This window comes from Schistocerca serialis, chromosome 8 (genome assembly GCF_023864345.2).
Source record: "Schistocerca serialis cubense isolate TAMUIC-IGC-003099 chromosome 8, iqSchSeri2.2, whole genome shotgun sequence".
Lineage (NCBI taxonomy): Eukaryota > Metazoa > Arthropoda > Insecta > Orthoptera > Acrididae > Schistocerca > Schistocerca serialis.
The window spans coordinates 257,296,928-257,312,584 of record NC_064645.1 but is presented as its reverse complement, the minus strand read 5'-3'; the positions used below and the strand labels follow the sequence as shown (position 1 = coordinate 257,312,584).

The following is a 15,657-nucleotide window of genomic DNA, read 5'->3' as shown; positions in this document are numbered from 1 at the left end:
AAAATATTCTTCTCCAAACGCTGCAGATGTCTACCAGAGTACAGGTGTAGAAGCGAATTGGTCTCTCTTGCTCTGACCGTGAACCCGGTTGCGACACTACTATCGGTGTTATGGCGTGGAGGTCTCACTGGCCGTATAACGCGCACAAGGCTAACAAGAATTCACTAGACGCTCGATGACAACATACCACCAGTAAACAGCCTGCCTCTAAAAACAGTAAAACTCAGGTAAGGCTCAAGTGGTTCAAATGTCTCTGAGCACTATGGGACTTAACATCTGTGGTAATCAGTCCCCTAGAACTTAGAACTACTTAAACCTAACTAACCTAAGGACATCACACATATCCATGCCCGAGGCAGGATTCGAACCTGCGACCGTAGTGGTCGTGCGGTTCCAGACTGTAGCGCCTTTAACCGCTCGGCCACTCCGGCCGGCTGCGCGCCTCAGGTAAGGCACCCGTCTTCTGCAGTATTTTGTCTGCAGGCACTGATTTTTCAAGTAACCGTTTTATAACGTTTTACGATGTCACCGTATCCCAACGTGCTCGCATCGTTAGTCTCCCGTTACAACGTGCAGCCATACGCAGATGTCTATTTCTACATCAATACTCCGATAGCCACCTTATAGGTGTGGTGGAGGGTTTTCTGGTACCACTATCTGATCGGTGTTCCCTGTTTCATTTGCGAATGACATAAGGAAAGAATGATTGTCGGTAAGCCAACGTATTAGCTCCAGTTTCTCGTACTGGTTCAAAAATGGTTCAAATGTCTCTGAGCACTATGGGACTGAACATCTATGGTCCTCAGTGCCCTAGAACTTAGAACTACTTAAACCTAACTAACCTAAGGACATCACACAACACCCAGTCACCACGAGGCAGAGAAAATCCCTGACCCCGCCGGAAATCGAACCCGGGAACCCGGTCGCGGGAAGCGAGAACGCTATCGCACGACCACGATCTGCGGACTTCTCGTTCTCGTCATTACGCGAGATGTGTGGGGGTGGCAGCGCGAGGGCTATTCGGAAAGTAAAGTCCGACAGGTCGCGAAATGGAAACCACAGTGAAAATCTGATAAAGCTTGGCACAAGCGTGTTGGCCAGTGTCTCTAGTATACCTGCCGGTCGCGTCGCGTCGCTCAAAAGTTCTGAGTGCACAGTGAACATGCAAAGATGTCTATAACAGTAACATCTCCCGCCAAGTACAGGCCCACCCTGCGAAGGTTCGCCTGATTTCATGTAACCCTACATAACGTACGTAACCGTCATACATGTCCTTCTTCATGACAAACCTGCGTGCTGCTCACATGAACTGCTGGCTGTGAAGACAACAGCTAAGTACAGACAACGACCTGCAGATCAGTTTGCAAAAGTGGCGGAAAGCACAGGCGGCTGACTTCTATACCGGGGATACAGCAAAGTTGGTAGAACGCTAAGACAACTGTCTAAGTCGGAGGGTCGACTACGTAGAGACTTAGCTGTAAGGTATAGCAAACTGCTGGAAATAAAACATTTTTGATTTTCACTGTGGTTTCCATTTCGCAACCGACCGGCCCCGTCCTTTCCTTATGGTCCTCGTAGTATGTCAAATGGGTCAAATGGCTCTGAGCACTATGGGACTTAACTTCTGAGGTCATCAGTCCCCTAGAACTTAGAACTACTTAACCCTAACTAACCTTAGGACATCACGCACATCCATGCCCGAGGCAGGATTCGAACCTGCGACCGTAGCGGTCGCGCAGTTCCAGGCTGTAGCGCCTAGAACCGCTCGGCCATCGTAGCATGTTGTCCGCCTCTTCCCAGCATGTACTCTGTCGGAATTGCACTGGCAAACCTCTCTTGTAGATTTTGCTGAGCAACTTCAAACGATCCTCTGACGAAACGCGCCGTTCTTCGTTAAATCTCATCTACTATTAATCCATCCTTGTAAGGTTCCCAAATTAATGAGCAATAATCAAGAGTTGTTATGACAAGTGTTTTGTAAGCCACTTCTTTCGTTGATGAAGTGCCTTTCGTTAAGATTCTTCCAATAAATATCAGTTTGGTATCTGCTTTTCCTGCGTTGTTAAGTGTTCATTCCACTTTAGATTCCTCCAGACGATTACACCAAATTATGTTGCGGTAGTTTGGGACTCCAGAGATTTTTCACCAAAAGTGTAATGGTACAGTACTAGATTTCTTCACCCATTTATGCGTTGTATCATACATTTATTTTAGTTGAGGGCGAATTGCCAGTCCCTGCGCCGGTCATGAATCCACTGCAGGTCTTCCTGATGTTTGCCAAAATCTTCTGGCGTTGTTAACTTCCTATAGACAACTGTACTATTTGCGAACGGCCCTTTGGAGCTCCCGAAGTTATTCAGTCGATAACTTACGTGTATTGTGAACAATAGCGGTCCTATCACACTTCCATGGTACATACTTGAAATTATCTCTACATCTGTTGATTTCGTTCCGTTAAGAGTAACGTGCTAGTTTCTAACTGTAAAGGAAGTCCGCAGTCCAGTCACAAATCTGGTCCAATACTCGATGAGCTTGATTTTTTTCCACTAAAAGAGTGTGGCGAACCATATCAAATGCCTCCATGAAGTCAAGAATGGACTCGCACATTCAAGCAAATACGACATATTCTTCCGGAGCAAATGTGAAACTGTTGGTGAATATAATTTAAGAAAGGCCAGCTACAGGATTTTCTGGTTGGGTGAGCATCGAACTGCTGATGGAATGGGTAGGTAACAACAAGACGGAAGATTCAGATTTATCCTTTTCTAACTCACAACCGTTCTGCAGCCAAGAAACGGATACAGTTTTAATATTAACAGGATCTCATTCAGCGCAGGCTTTAAAAATAGACGAAGCAAACTAAAGATTTAACTGGTTAATTAGAAACACAAAAACAGGTATTTTAATTGCACTACCGCGTTGCAAGTATTGTTACGGTGTGCAGCATTAAGGGTAAGGTTGACGTTCTCGCTAAGTAGTTAGCTTAAGCTACACTACATAATTGTGTTTACACCTTTGTTATGAGCACAACGTCTGCCTGTTATGCAAACATAGTACCGGACATTCCGATAAGTTCGTGAAATGTCACCGGAAAGTTTCGTAGGAACTTCAAAATGGTTCAAATGGCTCTGAGCACTATGGGACTCAACCGCTGTGTTTATCAGTCCCCTAGAACTTAGAACTACTTAAACCTAACTAACCTAAGGACATCACACACATCCATGCCCAAGGCAGGATTCGAACCTGCGACCGTAGCAGTCGCACGGTTCCGGACTGCGCGCCTAGAACCGCGAGACCACCGCGGCCGGCTCGTAGGAACTTTCTGGTCACAATTTACCCTCTCAGTTTTAACCATGCACAGTTCATACGGCATCTTCATGGCTTTTAGCTGATGTGCGTGTATTATACCGAGTAAGATATCAGCCAAAATGGCGGCCGCCATTTCCGAATCCAAAGAACAGCTGCTTATTGCATTCTTTCGTGAAATCTGGACGAGCTAGAACAAGGATGCTCTGGAAGCGAATGACATTGCGATGTACAAATGGATGTGTAGTTACTTAGCATCTGCCAAGCAAAATATGATGCACTTTATCAGTAATTACCTTCTTATATTGTAGACCGGTCTCGCTGAACACACGAGGAGTAACTACATACTCAAAATTAACTTGTGTGCGCACTATATGTTACAAAATTTTAGTAGACCCATTCTTCGATGACCCATGGATTGGATAAGCTCAGATTGATAGCGAAAAACACAAGACAATATTAATCGAAGCAACTGCCGTTGCGACGGACACCAGCTTTTGCCCTGATCATTAACGAGAAGGGTTTCTGTGGGAAACTGAAGAATGTCAAAGTGCCGATATGGCAGCCATAATATGCTTATAGTGAGGCGAGAACGTCACAAGTTTCAAAGGAACTGTGCTCGCCAGGGACTCAAAAGGAGCCCATATGAAATCTCGACATTATGTCGCATTAGTTTCTAAGTGTTCGTCCTCTTCCGTATCAACAATGAATAAGTCAGGGTAAGGCTAGACTTTGATTCTTGTGGATTTCATTCTGCCTGCCCCAATTTGTTTGGCAGTAGAAGGAGAACCGAATGATAAAAAGTCATGAATCTCAATGTAAAATTCCATGTCCCCTCTCCGCCCCCTTCGTTACGTTCTGTGCTCTTTTCAAACTTCTAAATTTCGTCCGGTTTTATGCTGTCATCTGTTCGTTCATTTCTGTTGCTTCATCTGTTAACACTTAATCTACCCGTCCTTTTTAGTGTACGCCAGTCTAGTAATTTTTCTCCACTAGTACACCAATACAAGTGCATACTCACGAGATCTGAGTTTCGTGTGTATGTGGGGGGGGGGGGGGGGGGGGGAGAATCGTGTTATTTTCTTGGAAGGGGGAGAAGTGGTGGATATGAAGCACAGTTTCTTAGCAAATAAACTGCTCGACTACTGATAAATTGTGTTTTTCATGGGGATTGCCACATTTTAAGTATAAAATTCAAGACTGGAAATCAGTGTGCACTTTACCCCACTAAATATATTCTCTCAGATAGGAGAGCACTATTGTTTCTATTGTGCCTTGGTAAAACTTGTAGTAGTCTCGATAACTTGAAAATGTATTAAAATTTGTATGTTTTAATGTAGTTTCCCTCCCCTTTTTCCCTAACTATTGTTACAGAAACTGCCTATAATGATCGTCGAACATACTCAGGCGAAGAGTCCCCTCTTCAGGTCTGGATGTACTACAATCCTTGTTCCTCACTATTCCTACAATTACCACTTGAAATCCGCTTATGTCCAATGGTGCTACGTTAAATTCACGGGCTCCCACTTCCTGTCTGACTCCTCCCCTTGCAACACTCGTCTCTCCTCTCTGCTCGGTCGCCACCCCCCCCCCCCCTCCCCCCTCCTCAACTTCTTAAAACTGCACACTTATATGCCAACAAGTCATCCGCGTTTTTTTGTTTAAATCGTTCACGAGAATGTCAGGTCACGGCCGACTCTTTCTCCAGTTTTTGTCCGACTGCGATAGCGTGCCATCTCTGGCGACCTCCTTATCAGCAGGACTTAGCCACAACCGAGGCACAAAGTCGCAAATAGTTGCACTGCTGTTGGCAGCGCTGCTCGTCCTAGAACAACTGCTAGTTATGTCCACGGCAGTAAGGTGCTCAGAGTCTGTAGTAATATCATCTGTAATTTATTACAGATATAGATTTGAGCAACAGCGTAGCTATCACCAGTGCGTTACAGGTATATGCCAAAGCTGTATTGTAATTCGCGTCGTTATAATTACACTCAGTACATGACTACCTATAACACACTCATGATACCTGCGCTGTTAGCTGAAATATAGATCTGCAATAAAATACAGATGATATTACGACCGATGCTGACCTTCTTTCTGTCCTGGATTACATCACGGTGTGGGGCACAATTATTCCCATGGAATAAACGTGATGCCACAAATACTATTTCCATTTTGGAAGCTTCAATATCATGCGCATCATCAACCAAGATTCTCATCTCGGTACTTCAATCAGGTAGTTTGAGAAGTGGACCTGTAACCTTAGTTTAAAATGCCCACTGGCAGCTACTTTGTATCTTCATTCATCGTGGCCGCAGGATCAACATGGAGTCTGTTGTTTGGAGCATGTGCGGCAGAACAGACACCGCATATATAAAGAATTCACATAGTTTCATGGATGCTGAAGATTGAGCCATTGGCTGGGTATTCGATCAAAGGCGCACAACATCGATGTTACTTGCGCTGAAGTATTAAAGGGACGTCGTTTCTCGGGAAAGCATCCCTTTTCTGCGAGCGCGTCTGCGGACCCTTACATGCTCAGAGATAGTACACGTAACTTTTCAAGACAATAGCTGTTGTCTGATGACGCATCGGTCCCGTGCAGCGAGCGTCCGTACTGACAACTACAATGTCAGCTGCTACGTGCAGGCATGGCGAATACTTAGCATCTGATTCAATGTCTATTCCGTCCAACTAATCAACTGTGCGACACGTCGTTAAACTTGATGCTTTCAGACGGAAACTGGTAAGATCCTATGGGACCAAACTGATGAGGTCACCGGTCCCTAGGCTTACACACTGCTTAATCTTATTTAAACTAACTTACGCTAAGGACAACACACACACCCATGTCCGAGGCAGGACTCGAACCTCCGACGGGGACAGCTGCTCGAACTGTGACAAGACGCCCTAGACCACGCGGCCTTTCAGACGACTTTGGCTTGTCGTAGCTCGCTTAATAGCATTTTCTGCGTTTCATAAACGTCGCACTTAACATCGAGTTTCGTTTTATATGGGTTCCTGCATAGATTGCCGAAAAATGTTATTAACAAACGTGATCTTGCAAAATATTTGTAATATTTGTATGTTTTTCTCAATAAGTCACGAGAAGACGAATGAAGGACTACCAGAGCGAAATTGGAGATGACGAGCTACCAGTGCGTGATAATGTTCAGAGTATCCTGCAGTACTGTATAATGTTAAATTAAGATTTGAACAAAAAAACCACTGACGATGGCACAAAAGTGCGAAAAAGGTGTGTGTGTGTGTGTGTGTGTGTGTGTGTGTGTGTGTGTGTGAGTGTGTGTGTTTGCCTAAACATGTTTCAGCACCTCTGTGCCGTCGTCAATGGGTTTGCTTTATTCAGATCTTAATTTAACACAATACGGTACTGCAGGATCCTCTGAACATTATTACATAGTGGTAGCTTATCATCTGCAAATATATACCCAAACGGTGTTTTGCATAGCAGGCGGGTCTTATATCGAAAAATAATACCTGTAGAATTTTGGTAGCTGAAAATTTCCGAGAACTGATGTCTATCTTCAAACCTCTGCTTGATATTCAGATTCTTCAACGTTTCCGTGACACTCTTCCGTGAGTCAAACAAACGAGTGACGATTCTTGACTATTGACATTTTGTTTTGTACCTATAAAGAGTGCCCTCCCTGTTAGACGTGCGGTCTAGCGCACGACTTTCCGGATTGCGTAGGAGCGCCTGGTCCCCGGCACGAATCCGCCCAGCGGACTTGTGTCGAGGTCCGATGAGCCGGCCAGTCTGTGGATGGTTTTTAGGCGGTTTTCCATTTGCGTCGGCGAATGCGGGCTGGTTCCCCTTATTTCGCCTCAGCTACATTATGTCGGCGATTGCTGCGCAAACAAGCTCTCCATGTATGCGTACACCACCATTACTCTTCCACGCAAACATAGGGTTTACCTCCTTTGGTTTGAGACGTTACCTGGGGGGTCCACCAGGGGTTCGAACTGCACAATAACACTGAAAGAGTGGTTCGGTGTGCGGGGACGGAGGGGTGAAGTGGACTGAGATAGTCGTCTCGGGGGTGCTGACCATTGCTGCTGCGGCGGGGACGGAACCTCTCCGTTGTTGCTAGGCCCCCGGTTAACATTCAATACAATATAACACAATACCTACAAAGAGTACGTAATTTGTAACTCCCATCATACGTGATCTGAGCAGAGAAAAAATTACTAAACATCTTTCTGATCAAATAATGTGCGAAGCTGGACTCATTATTTAACGAATCATGCTTTCAGATCGTATAAGATTCGCGTCACGTCGCTGAGAGAGAGGATGGCCTTGAAGTTCCCTTAGAATAAAGTAACTTTCTCTCGCACTCTTAATCAATTGACATGAAACATCTTCTTTTGAATCAATATGTTGGCTAAAAAAAATAACCTATATGTCCGCGAAATTTAGAATTATAAATGCGTCAATTTCTGTTCGCACTAGTACAGCGGGCCTCGTAATAAAAAAAATTAAAAAAAAAAGGAATTATGCAGGTTCTATGGGACAAACATATGTCATTATCTGAATAAGATGCTCTCAATGGCAGCTAACACAAATCGCGGTCAAGCCGCCAACAGAGATTCTTCTTTCTTGTTCGCGGAGATAATAAGTCAGCGTTATTACGCTTTAGGTCCAGATAGCAAACGAGTCATATGCTCGTAATGGCAGCATTATTTCCACTTCAAAAAAACATCATTGTCTTTTCAAATTGTGTTTTGCAGACTAAAAAACAAAAAATTGCTAAGAGTGTTAACTATTCCAAGGTCAAACATTATGTCATCCATGGCTCTATAGTCACGCTATTTTATGTGTGAAAAGCTAAGATAAACTCCATCCGAACAGGTCATGAAGGCCTCAGCCCACAGGCATCAATGGATGCGGATGCGGAGGGGCATGAGGTCAGTACACCGCTGCCGGCAGGGGTGGCCGAGCGGTTCTAGGCGCTACGGTCTGGAACCGCACGACCGCTACGGTCGCAGGTTCGAATCCTGCCTCGGGTATGAATGTGTGTGATGTCCTTAGGTTAGTTACGTTTAAGTAGTTGTAAGTTCTAGGGGACTGATGACCTTAGAAGTTAAATCCCATAGTGCTCAGAGCCATTTGAACCATTTTCAGTACACCGCTCTTCCGGCCGTTGTCAGTTTTCGTGACCGGAGCCGCTACTTCCCCATCAAGTAGCTTGTCAATTGGCTTCACAAGGTCTGAGTGCACCCCACTTGTCGAAAGAGCTCTGCAAACCGGACGGTCACCTAGCCAAGCCCAACAGAGCTTAACTTTGTGATTTGACGGAAACCGGTATTACCAATGCTGCAGGGCCGTTGGTTCCATTTCATGTGACAGCTTGTCTTCTTGTCTTCTTACGCCAAACATTGCTTTTCTTATCATGGAGAATGAAAGACATTCTTCATTTCAGACGCAGCCTTCGAAAATCTTTACTGACATTTCATGTGGGACATTGTGGGATGGACTATAATTACATGACCATACAGTGCTGTAAGTTAGTTTCCATCTTCTCCACACTGTAAGAAAATATGGTGTATGTGATAGTACGGTATTAATTTTCGGAAACAACGGGTAAAAAGCGTGTGAATACGTAGCTTTTCACTATTGATTGCACTGTACAATGACCGCCACACAGGGTATAAACAATCGTTTGTGTGTACTGCGTACTTCTTTCAACGTTTATCCATAACTATGAGGGTGGAGCTCGTCCTTCGTTCTGAAATACAGCGAGCAGCACGCGGAGAAACCAGAGACCGCATCCCAATCGCTCTGTGACAACATTTGCGTAACGATGGCTAGCGGGGGCCTTGCGCTAACGCTTATCTGACAACTGCTTGCCTTATCTTCGGAACAGAAAACTTTTGTTCGTTCTTAGCTTTGATTCTGTACTATTTCAGTTTACGAAAAATGCAAGAATCGCGTATTTCGCACTTCTCTCTTTGTCGAATGAAGTCTCACGAAATTTCATAGCCAAACGAAACTCACTAAGTAGCGTTCGATTGAAGTTTTAATGGTAAGAGGCAAGGCATTTTCTCTCATAGCTTTTAACGAAAAAGGAAATAGACGTTGAAAACATTTTTACAAAGATGGTTCGAGACGAAGTGTTTTGCAGAATTAGATGACTAACTGTGACGCATGAGTAGCATTTGATAAAGACGTTTATCTACAGTGTGAGGGGTACACTAGCGCACAGTTGAGCTCCGTCAGGTAGTCCAAAATAGGAAGGCGCCTACACATGACCACTGTCACAGGAAATACGACGACAGTGACATAAAAATTTCCATGATCCTATTGTGGAAAGTTTTATAAGATCGGACACAAAGACATCAACACGCTATCTGCTGCATGTGTCTGAGAAACAGAAGTCCTTACAATTGAAGCAGTAATCACTTATTGTGCGATAATGAATCACTGAGTTCCTATCAGGAATGAACAGAAAACTGTTCATATCTCCAGTTAAGGCATGTATGGCTGTCCTAAACAAGGTTCGTAATTTCTGAGGAGTCATGCTCAATACTTTACCTTCTGAGACTGTAACTGAGCTGGTCTTATATTTGTAATGTCATTCGTAGCGATAAAACGTTATTCTGTGAAGAAAAAAAAGTATTTTTACATAAGTACTAAGCATAATTTACAGTGAGATTTCCTGTGTTCTCTAAAATGTTATCTTCCTTTAATACAGATCCTGAAGGAACTGTATTTACCTTTTTTCATGTTACACGTGGAACCTCTCGAATCTGTAGGTGCATGTAAGTATTCCAATAAATGAGTACAACACTTTGTACATTAGATACTAGAAAATGGAGTAACTGGGTACTCTGGTCACTTTTATCTTCAGATACCTTAGATCGTATCTGACATGGAAATGATTTCAACTGATACAGTATAAAATAGAATTTCACTGAAAAATACAGTCCATATTACAAGATATTGACAGGATGTAACAGGTTTCCTTGGTGCATGAGAAGGCGGTGGCGCACACAACCAGTAACTACCCGACAATGCTTTGTTGCACAGTAACTGAAGACAACGCTACAGTGTTGATGTTGAGCGTAATTTCTTTTGGCTTTATGATATGCTGGAAAACAGATAACAGCTTACCAGTATCTAGGGAATATAATTAAAACAACGATTACCAATCAGTGACTGTTTTTTCGACAATAAAGAGACATCATTTGCAACAGTGTCAAATTCTCAAGTAGAGAGTGTTGCGTATTGATCACAGCTTAATCCCACCCGCAATGCCTTTCAAATCTGTCATTATCATTCCCGTTAATGGCCGTCACTTTATTGGAAAATAATTCACTTTAAAACAATTTTGATGGCTATCTTGTTTTGAAGCTCACAATCGCTTCGTGTTAGTGCACATTGTACGCTAACCAAGACACGTTACGGAAAAGGAACATTTTCATGTGGCGATTGCCCTTTCCAGTTTGATATAAAGGTCGAAATTGGCCGATAGTGCAGTTTTTTTAAATAGAGTCATTAGCGGAAAATCGCTACATTCAACCTGTTTTCAGAGACATTTGGACCGTAGATTAAGAAAATATTCTACATTCTACATTTTCAGTAGAAAGACCTCTCGTAGTGATCTTGCATGAAGCGAATAGTGTTCATGTAACCATTTGATGATGGTGGTGGCCGTCGAAAGTCATTTTATTAATTTTCATGGTATCGAATGACAATTCCTAAGTACCATATAGCGGTTTTCATTACACAATAATTTCATTATTACCAGTTTCCACCCTCACACAACTTTTATGATCGAGAAGATCATTCGGAAATGTATTTGTATTTCGTTCTGGATCGTAGTTATGTCATACAGTAGGCCTACTAATGTTTGGAACGAATTGCATTGTGCAGTGACCTTGTTGATCTGAAGATGAATCTCTATTAGAGTTGAAACCAGCGATAATTCGGGATGGACTAAAATTCGGTATTAAATTACAATACGTACGTGATTTCCCATAAATGTACTGATGCTGCCAGTGTTGTTGCTCCTACAACAACAACTACTACTAGTGGGGTATGTTAGTGGCACTCTTTTTGTAATTTTCACCAGCAGGCCATTAGCTACTAAGTGTTTAAACTAGATAATGTTGAACATTTTCTGGAGCATTGTCCAAGGGAAACAGCGATCTCATGTATATCAATAAAATTTTGCGAAATCCGAGATTACATCTCACTAGAAAAGCCCGCTTAGCCAGCCCAGCTCCTGTTACCATCTTGGAGCACAAGGTCTGAATGTAATCTACGTACAACAGATGTAAAATGGTCACCGGTTTAAATAAACAATTTATGCGATCAACACTGTTTTTTGCAAAATTTTGCTGATACCGTTGAGTAGTGTAGTGGATCTATAGACATGGTTTAAGGTGACTAAAGAATTTCTTAAGAGAAGGTATTCTTAGTGCAAGTAGTACACTTTCGTGAATATTGAAGACCGATTGATTGGCTGATCAGTCTAGTGCGCTCAACGGTGATGTTATTAGCCCTAGAGTGTTAGAGATGCGTAGTTTTTGAAGAAAATATCCTTTCTCTGCAAATGTGTTTGCTGACTGACGTGTTGGGAAACAAGAGACGTAATTTTGTGACGAATCGTGGTGCATGAACCGTGACTTAGTAGTTAGCGTCTTTGGCTGGGTAGAGCGTGGCTCCAGTTCGCACCCGACCACGACGAATTAGTTACCCGTTATTTAGCATCATTTCTGGAATGTTCTGGAAATATGTTTGTAAGGCGTGTATATATTGTGGAATATTCGGTGTTTGCAGAAGTACTATCATTCTGTAATATTCGATGTTTGTATAAATGGCTGCACTCTCCGTCCAGGATGTCCAGTTTTGACTGTACTTTGTTTTTCACAGTAAACGTGCTTTCAGTGCTGTTTTACCGACCACCCTTATTTCGGATTTGGACTATAGTGTGGTCACGACGTGAGAATATGATTGTAACATTAAGAAATAAAAATCGGAGAAGTGTGGGTAGGGCTCGCCCTCTGAGGGTATCGCACAAGCTTAATTGCTTGTGTAGATAGTCGATGTATATACGTTTTGATGAGTAAGTTTGCGAGTGTGCAAATATGTGACAAAATGACCGTAGCGTTTGATTACATTTACTTATGAACTTATACTTCTTAAAACGCCAAGGGATCGTAGATTTTGCCGGCCAGTGTGGCCGAGCGGTTCTAGGTCTGGATCCGCGCGACCGCTACGGTCGCAGGTTCGAATCATGCCTCGGGCATGGATGTGTGTGATGTCCTTAGGTTTGCTTGGTTTAAGTAGTTCTAAGTCTAGGGGACTGATGACCTCAGATGTTAAGTCCCATAGTGCTAAGAGCCATTTGAACCAGCTGATCGTAGACTTTAGTAGTTGACGTAAATTTCAACTCGATACCTCTACCCACTGCTGAGAAAAAGGGGTCTTAACAGACGGACAGAGAGGCGTACAACGAAGTGATCGTATAAGGCTCCCTTTTTTATGGCTGAGGTACGGAATCCTACAGAATAATTTGGAAATCAGAAGATGCGGTCATTTCTGTCACGTCCTTCGATACTCGCAATCTTCCCATCAAAACCTGTAGGATACTCCCTGCTGGTCTAGAATTGTGAAATTTGGAAAGATGCAAGGTCTCAGTATAAGTGAACGAAAAAAAATCAGAAAATTGTTAATTTGTAATTATATCACACGAAAAAAATTAATTTGTCATTTGTTATCTGACTTCAAACTTAAAAACTTTCTCGAGGGTCTTGGAATTCCTGAGATAGATATCTTTCCACAATCAATGTCGATAATAGGTAGAAATCGTCAAGACTGTCGATTTCCGGGATGGATGAATTGTCTATATACATAATTAAGTTTGTGTCGAAAAATCAGAGCGTGAGTACTTACTCGCACCTGGCCAGTTGTTTCCTTTTGCTGAGGTAACACTTTGAAATGCATAACTGAGTGTATGCAATCTTCAAGGAAGCGGTTTGAAAGAAGGTAAAAGTTTGACATCTTTTGCCGTCTGTCATGTAACGAGGAAGGATGGGAGATTGGGGTTTTACGTCTCGTCAACGACCGGATATTTAGTGAGGGAATAATAACTCTGGCCGAAGAAAAGAAATAGCCGTGTCCTTGACTAAGGACCCACGTCGACCTTCACTTCGGACTGTTTAGAATAGAAAAAAAAAAGTCTGTGAAATCTTATGGGACTTAACTGCTAAGGTCATCAGTCCCTAAGCTTACACACTACTTAACTTAAATTGTACTAAGGACAAACACACACACCCATGCCCGAGGGAGGATTCGAACCTCCGCCGGGACCAGCCGCACAGTCCATGACTGCAGCGCCATAGACCGCTCGGCTAATCCCGCGCGGCGTTTAGAATAGCCACAGAAAAACCTAAATCAGGATGGTGGGATGGGAATTTGAACCTTCCAGTGTCTGATACACCACCTCGCTCGCTGTCAGTGATGGAGCACTTGCTCAGGGACGTGATGTGAAAGCTGCCAAAACCTCTTGGAGAATCATGCATTCACCAAATTTAGAGGAACCACAGTAAAAGAAATCGAATTTATGCGCACTGAAAGGTATTGGAATCCCGCTCGTCCAGAATCCACTATCTCACTCTCGTCACGTCCTCAGTGCCAAACTTTCACCAGTCGCCGGACGAGGAGCGCCAACACTGACCTTTGCGAAAGCCGAGCGACGCGGTGTAGCCGACGTTGTCGAAGCGTATGTCGACGGGCGGCTTGGTGGGCAGGCGCGTGAAGACCTCGTTGGGCAGGCGGCTGGTGTCCCTCTTGAGCTCCCTCTTGCGCGCCGGCACCACCTGCGTTGCCTCCTGCGACTGCGGCTGCGGCTCGCTGCTGATGACGGACAGCTCCATGGCGGCGGCGGCGCGGCGACTGTGTGTGGGGACCGCGGCGGCCGTCTGGCCCGCACTGCCGAGCCTCGCCTGCGGACTTTGCGCGACCGGTCTCCGCCGGCGCCGAGTGGTGGGGGGCGGCGGTGGCCGCGTAGCAAGGTGCCAACCGGGCACCGGTAGCAGCACGTCGCACAGTGCCGTCAGGTGCCGCAAAGCCGGCCAAGAGACAAAAACGCTAAGAACTGGGCCAAAATACAGCACTCGGGGGTCGCTGGTTACGGATCCGAAGTCAAAATGGCGGCTCTCATTTGAACCTATTTAATGTAATTACACTACTAACCACTAAAATTGCTACACCACGAAGATGACGTGCCACAGACGCGAAATTTAACCGACAGCAAGAAGATGCTGTGATATGCAATTGATTAGCTTCTCAGAGCATTCACACAAGGTTGGCGCCGGTGGCGACACCTACAGCGTGCTGACACGAGGACAGTTTCCAACCGATTTCTCATACACAAACAGCAGTTGGCCGGCGTTGCCTGGTGAAACGTTGTTGTGATGCTTCGTGTAAGTAGGAGAAATGCGTACCATGACGTTTCCGACTTTGATAATGGTCGAATTGTAGCCTATCGCGATTGCGATTTATCGTATCGCGACATTCGTGCTCGCGTTGGTCGAGATCAAATGACTGTTAGCAGAATATGCGGTTGATGGGTTCAGGAGGGTAACACGGAACGCCGTGCTGGATCCCAACTAGCAGTCGAGATGACAGATATCTTATCCGCGTGGCTGCAACGGATCGTGCAGCCACGTCTCGATCCCTGAGTCAACAGATGGGGACGTTTCCAAGACGACAATCATCTGCACGAACAGTTCGGCGACGTTTGCAGCAGCATGGACTATCAGCTCGGAGACCATGGCTGCGGTTACCCTTGACGCTACATTACAGACAGGAGCGCCTGCGATGGTGTACTCAACGACGAATCTGGGTGCACGAATAGGAAAAAGTCATTTTTTCGGATGAATCCAGGTTCTGTTTACAGCATCGCGATGGTCGCATCCATGTTTGGTGACATCGCGGTGAACGCACATTGGAAGCGTGTATTCGTTATCGCCATAGTGGCGTATCACCCGGCGTGATGGTATTGGGGTGCCATTGGACACAAGTCTCGGTCACTTCTTGTTCGCATTGACGGCACTTTGAACAGTGGACGTTACATTTCAGATGTGATAAGACCTGTGGCTCTACCCTTCATTCGATCCCTGCGAAACCCTACATTTCAGCAGGATAATGCAGACCGCATGTTGTAGGTCCTGTACGGGCCTTTCTGGATACAGAAAATGTTCCACTGCTGCCCTGCGAGCACATTCTCCAGATCTCTCACCAACTGAAAACGTCTGGTCAATGGTGGCCGAGCAACTGGCTCGTCACAATACGCCAGTCACTACTCTTGATGAACTGTGGTA

General features: G+C 44.5%; 1 protein-coding gene across 1 annotated transcript in view; it reads right to left on the bottom strand.

Annotated features, from left to right (window-relative positions):
- The window catches only part of LOC126416338 (ATP-binding cassette subfamily G member 4), a 220,934-nt gene extending 206,658 nt beyond the window's left edge, over positions 1-14,276 (bottom strand). The window contains exon 1 of the mRNA XM_050084009.1: positions 14,010-14,276. Coding sequence (XP_049939966.1) covers positions 14,010-14,208 — 199 coding nt within the window. The 5' untranslated portion in view covers positions 14,209-14,276. The remainder of the gene's footprint in view (positions 1-14,009) is intronic.
- Positions 14,277-15,657: the final 1,381 nt, after the last annotated feature.